At 31.7% G+C, this 12,808-nt stretch overlaps 1 protein-coding gene across 1 annotated transcript; it reads left to right on the top strand.

Annotated features, from left to right (window-relative positions):
- The first annotated feature begins 81 nt into the window (after positions 1–81).
- LOC125072691 (zinc finger protein 652-like) lies at positions 82–4,259 on the top strand. Its single transcript, XM_047683358.1, has 6 exons — positions 82–825; positions 1,124–1,394; positions 2,086–2,204; positions 2,617–2,744; positions 3,342–3,429; positions 4,151–4,259. The coding sequence occupies exons 1-6, from the start codon at positions 243–245 to the stop codon at positions 4,195–4,197; spliced, it is 1,236 nt and encodes a 411-aa protein (XP_047539314.1). The 5' UTR covers positions 82–242; the 3' UTR covers positions 4,198–4,259.
- The last annotated feature ends 8,549 nt before the right edge of the window (positions 4,260–12,808 follow it).

Here is a 12,808-nt window from a genome sequence, read left to right as displayed (position 1 = left end):
ATTATTATTAGTCTGTATTCTGTAATTATAATTTGTCAAAGTAAAAACGACTTTATAGTGTCAATAAGTCAAACAGCATGTCAACTGTCAAGTAACAAAGTCCACTCAACGTTGTGTTTGATCATTAATTATTTAATAGTTTGAAACATTGAATCAAAGAGTTAAAAATACAGGGTAATACAATCAGGACAGGACATACATGTAAAAGTACTATATTCTAAGCAAAAAATAGTTCTGAAAATATGACCGAGGACGAAGACTGTGAGATTGAATTTTTAGATGAGGATGCAGATATTGTTCAACAATGCGTTCAGAATGTTGATAATGAAACCGATATTAAGCCAGCTTTAATGGAGACTACACTGCTTGTTGAAAGGGTTCCTAACGAGAAACCAACTAGGAAAAGACGAAAGAAAGAAGAAGATTCGGATTATGATCCTACAGAGGATTTACCAACACGAAGTAGAAAAAAAAAACTCCAACAATATCCGCGGCAAAGTGCTACTCGCGGACGTCGATTCGAATCATCATATGTACATAAAACCGATGGAAGAAGTGAACGTAAATATAGAAAGTTGGATTCAAAGGCAGTTTTTGTTAATAGAAAATTACTTAACATTAAAATACCTGATTATGACGATCCCCTGTGTCTGCCGGTCCGAGCTATGAAAAAAGATGAATGGGATGCAAGGAAACTAAAGAATTGGAATAATCTATGTTTAGAACACTTTAAACATTACGACAACCCTCTAAGAGCGGAGAAAGAACAGACTGTATCATCGAAAAGAACAATTGTGTTAAGAAATATACACAACAAAATGACAGGTACCACCCACTTGCACATGTTCCACTATTAAACATCAATTCTTAATATTTTTGTCACCGGGTTTGATGAGTGAGTAAGCCAGAGTAACTACTGAAGCAACATCTTAGCTTCCATGATAGTGTAATAATTATGTAAGCGATGATTAATATTTCTTACAGTACCAATGTCTAAGGTTGTTTGACCACTTACCATCAAGATGCCAGTAAGCCTACCTACATTACAATTAAAAAAAAAAAAATTATCATAGTCTTTAAATTGTATATATACTTTATAAAATTAACATGTCTGTCTTTTCAGGTAAAGTAGAAACAACAATGTACAGTAAAATATGCGTTGAAAACAAAAATGAAGATAAAAGATCAGAAGTTGTGCAGTCTGTTCTACCAAAATACAGAGAAAAGAAAGTACTGAATACATTCAGATTATCTGATCAAAAAAAGCGTAGGTCATTTCATCACAAGGATGAAGTTTTATTAACCAAAGAGGTCAACAAGGAAGTTGAGACCTTAGTTGTATATAAGCCTGAAGAAAAATTATCATTAGTTTACAAAATGTTTGAAAAGAAAAGGTTGGTTAATAATATTAGCACACATTTTTTTTATCATCACTTTGGGATTCTTATAGCCTATTCCAATCAAAGTAGTAGTTAACATTAATGAACCTCTGCTATATTATGCACTAAAACAGTTCTCGAATACACCTTTATTTATAAAGCAACACTATTATTAAATATATCCGGTAATTTTACCTTCAATGTTACAATATCAACTTTGCAGACATTAAAAATACCTGTTTTTTGAGAATATATAATAGATTATTCAAGGTCTAGACCGTTGACATTGCAATAATATACAATTCAATGTAAAATTAGAGAAATGGCAATTTTTATATATATATAATACTATATATATCACTTTTGATGAAATTTAGTATAAAGCAAGGTTGAATTCCAAGGACATAGGGATTTTTTTATTGCGTAACACTTGATGACCAACTGTGTAGATGACTACTACTAACATATATATTATCCACATGGTCACAAAGCTTGAAAGACTCACAAGATGTCAATTTCTCGATATTCTTAAAAAGCTAATATTTTAATTTAAGTTATTTATAAATAATTTTTTTCTTATTTTTCTAATAACATATCAATTGGCCTAACGCCCATTGGCGGCTTGACGTTGTTTACTGGGTGTTACACTCTGTATATTTGCTTAGATTAAATAGAAGCTCTCTAATACATATAAAAATACTTCCAGTGACAATGTTAAAGACATGGATGAAGAGAATAAGAAGTATTTGAAAGAGGTGGCCAGTTGTAAGACCTGTGCGCCTTGCTACCAGACCTCTTGGAGGGGATTTAAGAAGAATGACAAAAGTGAGATTGTATTATAGTCTATTTGGTATTATTGGTGTAGTAAGCATCAGTCTACCTGTAGCTGAACTAAAGCTATACTGCTATTTATAAAACAGATATTACATATTTACACGTTTTACCCTCAAACAGGACAAACAAACATTCTTGTTTGAATTTCTAGAGCTCATTCGCTGAGCATAAGCACAAGGATCATAACATTTTAGATCCTATTCTTGGTTACGCTTAGATAGTAAAACAGTGTAGTAGAAACTTGAAGTAAACACTTCTTATGGAAGAAATGTCTACTAGTAAAAGGCACAAGTAGATGACCCATTTCAGTGTCTGCCTTCCTAAAATTAATTTTATAATATCACATTTTATATTTATATATAGATTTTCAAAACTAAAATATTTTGACTACTTGATTTTGCAGGAAACATTAGGTGCCAAGTCTGCATGCGTCCTTGTATAAGTGTCTACAACCTGCTGGCCCACCTGAAGAGCCACTCGGAAGCAGACGTCCGATCCAGCAAGCGAGCGATTGCTAGGAGTCTGGCATCTGTATGTAAAATAACTAGTCGTAATTTTTAAATTGCTATGTCATTGTGGTTTAAACATTAGTTTGTTATAAGGTTATCCTAATTTTAATACTGATCATTTGAGGTAATCCAACTTATTTACTAATCATTTAAAAATTAATGAAACAGAAACAAATAAAAAATTAAGTCTTTTTATTTTTCTATAATTTTATTATAAATAAATAAGAAATGTATTTATATTTATATATTTGTCTGATGAATATAACATTATTGTCGACGTAATAAGTTAAAAAACGTAATTCGTTTTGGAAATTTTGCAATTACAAAACTTGATTAAGAGCAATAATCTTCATTACTTAAGAGGAAATCTTATCATAAAATAACTTTTAAATCCTACTTTTATTTCTAAACTAAGGTTTTATATTAAACTCTGCTGATTTGAAACTACATTATTTTCAAATAATTCGAATTTTTCTTAACTCTCATATAGAAGTAGAGTAGAGTATGTTATAGAAGATTTGGAAGAGTGAAGATGACACTTTTCCAAATATGTCTCTTAAGGCTTTATAGGTATATTTTTTCATCGGCATAGATTAATTTTTCGTATTATTTTTTCCAGGTAGTTGAATATCATTACAAGTGCAGAATATGTCAGGAACAATTCTTGAGTATTAAGGAGTTGAGGCAGCACGTCAATACGCATAAAGGTACATTTATTTGCATAATAAATATGGGGCAGTGGTCGAAATACAATCAAAATGATCATTAGTCAAGAAAACATAAATGAATTTGCATGTTTTATTGTTTTTCTACTCTTATTTCTAAAATATTTTCATTAATAAAACGAATTCTCGATAATATTACTATTAATACATTGTATATGAATACCAAATAAGAAAAACACACTTAAGGCAAGGACACTTTTATCTGTGACAGACATAAAAAAACACAAAGGCTCGTTATATTATTATAGCTACTAAACAAAATAAAAAGGAAAATCGGCTGCGAAACAGAGGAGAAATTCTTTGTCTGTCTCTTTATATGTAGATAATTTTGGAAGCTCATCAAGAGCCTCATCCGTCCAGCTCGGAAAGAGACCTGTTGCAGAGAGTTGTAATGAGTCTGGCTTTAGTTTGCATAAATAACTTGTGTGTGTACTGTACATATGTAAAGTTTATTACTTGTCAAAATTGGTCCTTCGAGCCGGATTTTGTTTTACATAGCATTGCTGCCTTTGTCTATGAGCGATGGTAACTACTTACCATGAGGTTGTTCATTTAATCGATTGTTCAGCTACTTGCAAAAAAAAAAACAAATATTTTCGAAACCCAACGCGTGTTAGGATAGGATAGGTTAAAATAACTAATGTGCTGTACATTAGTGATTTTAACATTTCGGATCAATTTTAACATTGCGTTTCTTTTTCAGGTACAGAACCATTTAAGTGTGAAGTCGGAAACCATCATACTACTTAATAAGAAATAACATGTAACATTAATGAATAAAATATATTTTAGTAAACCATTTTAATTAGATACTTTATTATTTTTCTTAATATTAAGAAACCTCTACAACTCGAACAAGAAAAATATTCGACCTCTTTGTCTTGCACTTATTAATATTTGATTCTGCTGCACGTACCACTTGTTGATTTTAAATTAATAATCTTTATAGTTCGAAAGAAAATATAAATAAGGAATATTACTGACACACATTAACTCTCTAAGAAGTATTTTTTACGTATTTATAAGAGTGCAATATAAAAGAGGACCAATTTTCCAGAAATTATTTCCTTATATGTCAGTCTATTTTGTCTTGCCATCTTGGTTGACAATAACTTTAGTTAAGTTAATTAATCATTATTATTCCTCCTGTAACTCAAAATAAGGGAGGATGTAATCGAAGTTTCTTTAAGTCGACCATTAACCTCAACAACTTTTCTAAGTCGAAGTCGATTTTTTCTTTTTTCGAAGTTACTATACTAAAAATAATGATGTCGATGTCTTCCTGACCGATTTCAGCGTCGTTGATCGTTCTCAAAGAAGACTGGAAGAGATAATTGTTGGAAATATAGCAAATCATTAAAAAATTAAGAAAGTTGTCTATGCCTAAATCTCATTGTCTTTCGATTAGTATTTATTATATTTGACAGTACTTAAGTTGTGTATGAGTAGGATATGCAGGGAATTCTGTTATAACAATTAGTATATTGTGAATAAATAGTTAAGCAAGACTTTTACATAATTAGAGCTAAAAATACTATGTTATAGTACACTCTATCCTTCGCTCTCTTCATTCGATGAGACGGAATATCTGAAACGAACGAGAGGCGCAAAAAAGCAGGTTTACATGCTTTCAGAGTCAAGGCTACTTACGGTGAAAATGTTTCGACAAATAACAAGTAATAGCCTGATTCGGGTTATGAACCTATGATGAGAATGAACTTATGGTATGCAGCGTAGTTGGAACTAGAGGGAGCAACTTGATGGAACGCGTTAATACCTGGTAGAGAAAAATGAAATTACTAAATACTTATTTTTTTTTTATGTCATAGGTAAGTGGTCACCACCGACCATAGATAATGGCGCTGTAAGAAATATGTATTTACCATTCCTTACATCACCAATGCACCAACCTTGGGAACTAAGAAATGTCTGTTTTATGTCCCTTGCGCCTGTAGTTACACTGGCTTACTCACCCTTCAAATCGGAACACAGCAAAGTACTGCTGTTTGGTGGTAAAATATCTGATGCTTGGGTGGTAACTACCCAGACAGGCTTGTCAAAGTCCTACCACCAAGTAAATTTATAAAATCCATTTAATTAACGCGTAAACGTTAATGTTTAGATACTTCGAGAATAACAATATTTTATAGTTCTCTTCACCTCTGCAGCACAGGCGACGAACAGCGCCCCTGGGTTATTTATAACAGCGGCAAGCGCCAAATACTATCTGTAAGTTATTTTATAAAAGAGACAGTAATTAATAATAATTAATAGCATTCTGTTTAGTCTTAAATGAAAAAAAAACAATTGTCTATATTTAATATTTAAATAAAGAAACTACGTTTTGATTGTGATTTATTTGATTTGAATTCATTCCTTTTGGAGTCTTAGTATTAATGTTGCGATAGCAACCTAATCAAAATCAAAATATACTTTATTCAAGTGGGCACAAGCACTTTTGAATCGTCATTGAAAAAACTATATTAAGTGAAGCTACCACTGGTTTGGAATGTAGAATTTACCGAGAAGAACCGGCAAGAAACTCAGTAGTTACCCTTTTCAACATTTTACAAAAATACAAAGTCATGTTAATTAAATACAATTTATATATGTATATGTGTAATAATATAATAATCCATAAAGCAATTCGAAGCTTCTATGTATTTTATTATTATTCAGTCCACGTCTTCTAACCATTCGTCCCTTAATTGGGCTTAATTTTGACATGTTATTCTGCTTACTAATAAATAATATTTAATAATATCTGATATATTTCTTGCCACCATTCCATGCGGTCAAGACTTATAAAGTAATTATTTTGAATTCATATTTGTATATATTTATGCACTTAATGTTATCAATTCTTATGTTAATAAATGTATATATTATATTTATAAATCGCACATAATAGCGGTTTTCAGATTTTATATTTCCTTTATACCTACCAGCTGACCCACCGTATAGAATATCCTATTTTTTCAATTTTACGAGCAACTATTCTTATTTTGTCTTTCCTTAAAAATTAAATTCAGAATTTATTATTCAAACAAATAAAAAAAAAATCTCAGCTCAGTTCTCAAGTGATGCTCTTACCAAAGCATAGCATTTAAGCCTTTAAGGCACTAAGTACACGCACGCATAGTAAAGTAGTATGATGTTGGGCGCACTAGCATACACCACACTACGCACGCACATCAAGACAATAAAGTTAGCTCTTTGGATTTTTTTTCGCAGTACCTGCTACACTCTATCTAAATATGTATAAATAATCGAAGGTATTTGTGTTATATGCCAATAAATTAGGTACCTACTTAAAACTTCAAAAAGGTTTTGTAATAATGTGTCGGTTAATTTATTTATTTACTATATAAAAATAATATAGAATAAATTATAAAGAATAATACGAATTATTATTGTCATGGCAATGAGTTAAATAATGTAAAAAAAAAAACGTTAATTGACAGGACGAGGTCGTTGACATTGGAATTATTTGGACTAGATCGCATAATAGGATTAAGGAAATTTGCGGTCAATCGGAAAAAATAACAATGGCGGAATAATGCTACATACACACAATATGAGTGGTCACTTTTGCCCCCATTGACGCTGTTAGAAATATCAGCCATGATCAATGTAATTTTACTTTGCTACTTGATTTGATTGATAGTTTTTTTTTTAATAAGGTAAGGCAAACGTAAAGGCCGCACCTACAAAAGGAATATTTTAATTGTACTTAATATTATATGTATGTATAATTTAAATTGTATGATTTTATTATTATATATATTTTTTAATTATTATACTTTCATTTTCTTGAAATAAAATATATAAATAAATGACATTGAGAAAATTTCAATTTACAATAATGCTGTCGACATTATTGTATTCCATGTTGGTGTTTTATAAATAAAATTTGAAGCAACTTACCTTCAAACAATACATGTCCAGACGAATTTCGGCTGCATCTATTAATTATTTCTTTCTATTAAAACTCCAGCGACCCTTATCGCAGATATGATGTATGCAAGGGTGGTATTGATTTTTCACCCTCCCGTTCATTTTGATTACGACCTTCATAGATATATCGACTCTTTATTAGAAGGAGAAAGAGATACACTCGGTTGTGTACTGTGTATAGTAGAATTTAGAAAGGATAAAATACAACGGGTTACTTTTTTATAAATTGGTCATATTACAATAAAAAGTAGTTAAGTATTTATGCTTATGTAATAATTTTGAATCTGGCTGTGTGAATACAAGACGACATACAATACAAGATGGCGCATTGGATATTATTGAATAAATTATTTATTAAAATAATAAAAAAAATAAAATCTCTATAATTACATCAAAAAGAAAAACAAACAAATCTATACGGACGATTTATCATATGGACGCGAAGCGAATACATAAAGAAGAAAGGAACACTTTTTTCCGCAAAACAAAACAATTTTATCTCTATCTTCACGTAAAAACCTTTTTTTTCTGTACTTAGGAGTAAAGTAAATAGTAATAAATGCTGTGTGCCTATAAAAATATCTCTATTACGCTACTAAGTCAAGTTGCACCATGTTAGATTAATTACGGATATTGTTGTCAACAACGACAACAGAGTCAGTAATTACTCTACATAAAAGTAAAAAGTTTTGTGCTAAAGCCTCTTCTTTTGAGGAGAAGGATTGGAGCTTATTCCACCGCGCTTGTAAATTGGGGGTTGGTGGATACCGGAGTATGGCAGCATTCCGGTGAAATTAAATATATGCAGGTTTCCTCGCGCACGCATGTTTTCCTTCACCGCCGCACGAAATGAATTATAAACACAAATATGTACTCTACATAGTAGATAATGATTGTTACAATGTCAGCAATATTGATATTAAAGTAAAGATTTGCGGAAAGCTGAAAACACTTAAATTGTCCATTTTATCAGTTGAAAAGCATCTTAAAAAATATAAAAAAAAATCAACTTGAACTTATATTTTTCCTCATGGTTAAAAAAAATGGACAGTCAGTGGTCACTGCGCTTCAATACTTCAAAGTCAGTTACACGCATCTATGTATATGAAAAATGTTTGGATGGTACCGTGTTAGTATTCAACAACGCTTCATTGTGAAGTTTACTTGAATAAAACACTTTTGATTTGATTTGATGTCAAGTGGTATTTTCGATCTAAGATTCTTTGCTCTGAATGAACACTACAGTCTAATTTTTTACTTGTACCGTTCCAACTGCAACAGCGATACAAAATGATGTTAAGCGATACAATTATTGACGAGTACCGACCAAGTCCATTATGTACGTAGAATCATACCACCGGTATAAACTTACCTCTATTTTTGTTGAATGTTTACATGCCGGTCTTTAAGATATAAGTAGAGTGTTCTTGAACATTCCCAGTTCGTATTCGTTCTGAAGAACCGCCGGCGAAAAAGAAATGATTATAATAGCTAAGGAAAGCTATTACAAATTCAATGCAAACAGACGTTTGTAACTATAATAATATGTGCATATAATTACAACGTGCTTTTTGATTTGAATATATTTAAAAACCTAAAATCCAGTTTTTGTTCAACAACTGCCACTGGACCTTCATTAGCTCAACTTTTTTAGGATTCCGTTGATAATACCGCTGTGGTATTAGTATTAGGTTTAGACTTGAAAGTATAATAGACAGACAGAAATAGTTACTTTCGCTATTAATATCGAGTACTCAGTAGGATTGATGGTAAGATATTCCACAATAGATACACACCGGTTCTGTAACCAATGTAATATGGTGCTTATTTTTATATTTGCACTGTCAATGCGCCGCCAATCATGGGAACTTTGATTTTTATGATTTGTGATTGTAATTACACTGGCTCAATCTCCATTTAAATTAGAGCGTGTCACTAAAAGGTGCTAACGTACGTCGGTATTTTTTTTTGAGTAGATTGCTCCTTAAATCATATAGACAACCAGCTTAATCCTAATTTATTAAACATCAAAATTGTCAGAAATTAACTTATTTGAAAAAATAAACAACTATTTTTGACATATCGTGTAATTTGCCTACGGAACCCATTCCCTGTATTACCTTACAAACTTGGCCGAATTCAACTTTTAAGAGCATGTTTTGCATGCCGTTCCCTGTCATAATTAAGTTGCAACCCCTTTTAATTTCATAATTAAAGTCCTCCCCTATTTGCGATTGGTAATTGAATATTTTACTATGGTAACCCTTGCTGTCTTTTTAAATCGATATTGCTAAAGAGTGAAGTCCATTACAATCAAATTTATACAGAGTAAAAATGTACATTTGAACATTTTAGATTTCTTGAATTGGATGAAGCATAAATAACATGGGTACTGTTGAGAATTAATCAAATACTTATTTGAATCAAAATACAGAATACATTATAATTCTGTAGCTTTTATATCTATTTTTTTTCTTGTTTTGATTAATATAATAGTAATGTTGTAATAAATATAATGAAATAATTTGAAAGAACATTTTTATTACAAGCTTTAATATACAAAATTTCTTATCTATGCTGTTGAGCGTTAGGCGTTTATCGGGACCCAATGACAACGACATGATTCTACCCAGTAGAATCATGTCATTATTATAATTTGTAGAATAAGAGGAACTGGTTCAAATTCTTGTTTCTAAACAGATATTATTAGTTAAAAAAAGCTTGTCAAATTTTGAAAGAAAATAAACGAAATTATTTTTATGCATTATCCGTCCGTTCTTATTATTCAATAAATTTGGAATATATATAAATAAATGACATGTTTCTATCTTTCTTTTGTCTTTCTTGACCCTCAAAGAACAACGCCAACAGCGTCAGGGTCAAATCTCACAAATATTAGTTCATAAATATGCTTCCTTAATTTTGGGAATAAGTAAAAATCACTAGGGGTTAAGACCGGCCAATATTTAGTGGTCAAGTATATCTTGTCAGCGCGACGTGTAGCGTAGAGCGCAAAGGTATTAAATACTATTAAACCTCTTTGGAAGTACGCAGCTTCCGATCGCTGAGCAGCGTTATGATAAAGATTTTAATTTTAATTTTATGTGTTCCCAGTATAACTGCGTTTGTCAGGCTTTGTGCAAGAACGTAGGTTTCCCATTCACCAAATATATATGGTATTTTTGTGTTCCGCTTAGAAGGGTGAGTGATCTAGTGTAACTACAGGCACAAAGGACACAAATCTTAGTTCTCAAGTTTAGTGGCTTATTGATGATGTAATGCGAAAGTATATACGAATGGTGAATATTTTTTTAAGTGGCAATGTTTACTGTCTAAGTGGTTAAGTAATGATGGTTAGAAGTCACTATTGTCCATAGATGTTAGCGCTGTAAGAAATGCCATATACCAAAACTATTGAACGATTTTGATATTAGCGTCGACAGGATGCTCCTTTAAACAATACATATTATAACATAGTAATAAACATATGGCTCAACATATATTACATTTTTCACGCACATATTCTCCCTAAGATTTCTACCCTTAAAATAGATAATAGACGAATCACCCCCGAATGAGCGGCCATTGACCCTGGGGACAGTAAGTACAACGACCCTATATCAGATATATCCGCGGAAATGAGATCGTGCGATAATAACGCACGTCTGAGGGTTGCATTGTGTTTGTAACAATGTAGCGTACGTGACAAACTGACAAGTCACAAGTCATATCGATATCACAATTGACTCGAAAATATGTTTACATACAAATCAAACCAAATCAATATATTCTATGTTTAATTAAACTAAAAAAATAACACGTTTGTATCGTCATACAGTATTTTACTTAAATGTAAAGCCACCACCGGTTCGGAAAGTAGATTCTTCCAAGAAGAACCGGCAAGAAACTCAGTCGTTACTCTGTTGTATCTTTTTGAATTACAGATTTTAAATTAATAAAGTAAAAATTTCCAATTTACTTCGTGGAAATCAGTAAATACTGAGTCTACACTTTTTATCGTCAATATATCCTTGTCCAACATTTTAAGTTATCTTACCATAAAAGATGGACTCTCAAGTAGAGCTATTATGTTAAAACAAACATCAGACTCATCTCAGAACACGAGCTTGAAATATCAGGAAGTGATATTAGTCCTCAAGGAGTGCTTGTAACATTATAGTTTAGCAACAAAAGCGAATATAAATTCCCGGTACTGAGTGTGCTTAACAATTTGTTAATACGTCAACAATTTAGTTATCAATTAAGGACGCGTCGTTCCGCACTACCGGAAAGTAGAAGTCGCTCTTTACTTTGTTGCTTTACTTTAAGGTTCCACGAGCTCCATCAGTCTTTTGTTTTAATAATAGTGCAGATGTTCTGAATCTGAGATCTGAGATCTGAATATGCGACATATAATATAATTATCATAATAATTACAAGGATACGCGTAAAAAAGCGCATCAAGCTGTGCCCGTTTACAATATTTCAGGAGTGAAACACCGAGTGAGTTACGGAATAGCAGCTAAACAACAACACATTCTAAGCAAACTTTGATTTAAGTAGGCTATGATTATGAATTGACATTTTAGAAGATTAATTATAATTTTTAAGTGGCCCAGAGGTAGTAGATTGATTGGGGATTCGGTTTACGTTTTCATGGGCGTAATAATTATTAATCTCGTGCTCGGTGTTTAGAGAAAACATCGCGAGGAAGCCTGCATGTGACATTTCGGCACATACATCTTCTTTTCAAAAGGAGGGAGGATATAGATTTTTTATTTACTTTTATGCAAAGTTTGCACAACAATAGTCAAAACATTCCCGAGCGACAGACGGAATTGTCGTTCTGTTCGACTTGTTATTGTACACATAAATACGTCAATAATTAATTTGCGAGGGTAACCGAAGGGTGCTGTCTCGTAGGGGATGCTTTAGGGTGGTGTTCGATACCATTGCTGAATTGTGTAGGGGTGTTCGAGTGAATGTGATTTTTCCATTTAGAGCATTCTTTATTAGTTGAAATACTACTTTTTATTTAGTTTTTGTAACATAAGTATGGGATATGGGAGGTGGAAAATGTAAACTTTGATCAGCGTTTCGGGAACTGGAGATAAGATATACATTGTATTTGTAATATAATTTACTTTTGTTTCTTAATAAACTTTATGAGTATTTTTTAATTAAACTTTTTTCTTATCAATAAGTATGATTTATATTATAATAACAGCACAGTAGTCAGTGTTTGTAAGTATGATAATTTACACTGTAGATAATTAAGAAATATTTCCGGCAAATTTATTCGTCAAGGATAAGTACGAGGCCAAAGTTAGATTCAAAGTTCCCTAGTTATACAAGATTTAACTCGCAATGTTTGTTACATAATATCAAATGAATCTGGGACAAT

This window comes from Vanessa atalanta, chromosome 22, assembly GCF_905147765.1.
Source record: "Vanessa atalanta chromosome 22, ilVanAtal1.2, whole genome shotgun sequence".
NCBI classification, from domain to species: Eukaryota; Metazoa; Arthropoda; class Insecta; order Lepidoptera; family Nymphalidae; genus Vanessa; species Vanessa atalanta.
The sequence above is the reverse complement of the archived record's forward strand: the minus strand, read 5'-3'. Positions and strand labels throughout refer to the sequence as shown.

Coding starts and splice junctions, on each gene's coding strand:
- LOC125072691 (XM_047683358.1), top strand. CDS start 243: ATGACCGAGGACGAAGACTGTGAGATTGAATTTTTAGATGAGGATGCA. Junction 2,745..3,341: donor TTGCTAGGAGTCTGGCATCT/GTATGTAAAATA, acceptor TATTTTTTCCAG/GTAGTTGAATATCATTACAA. Junction 3,430..4,150: donor GCACGTCAATACGCATAAAG/GTACATTTATTT, acceptor TTTCTTTTTCAG/GTACAGAACCATTTAAGTGT.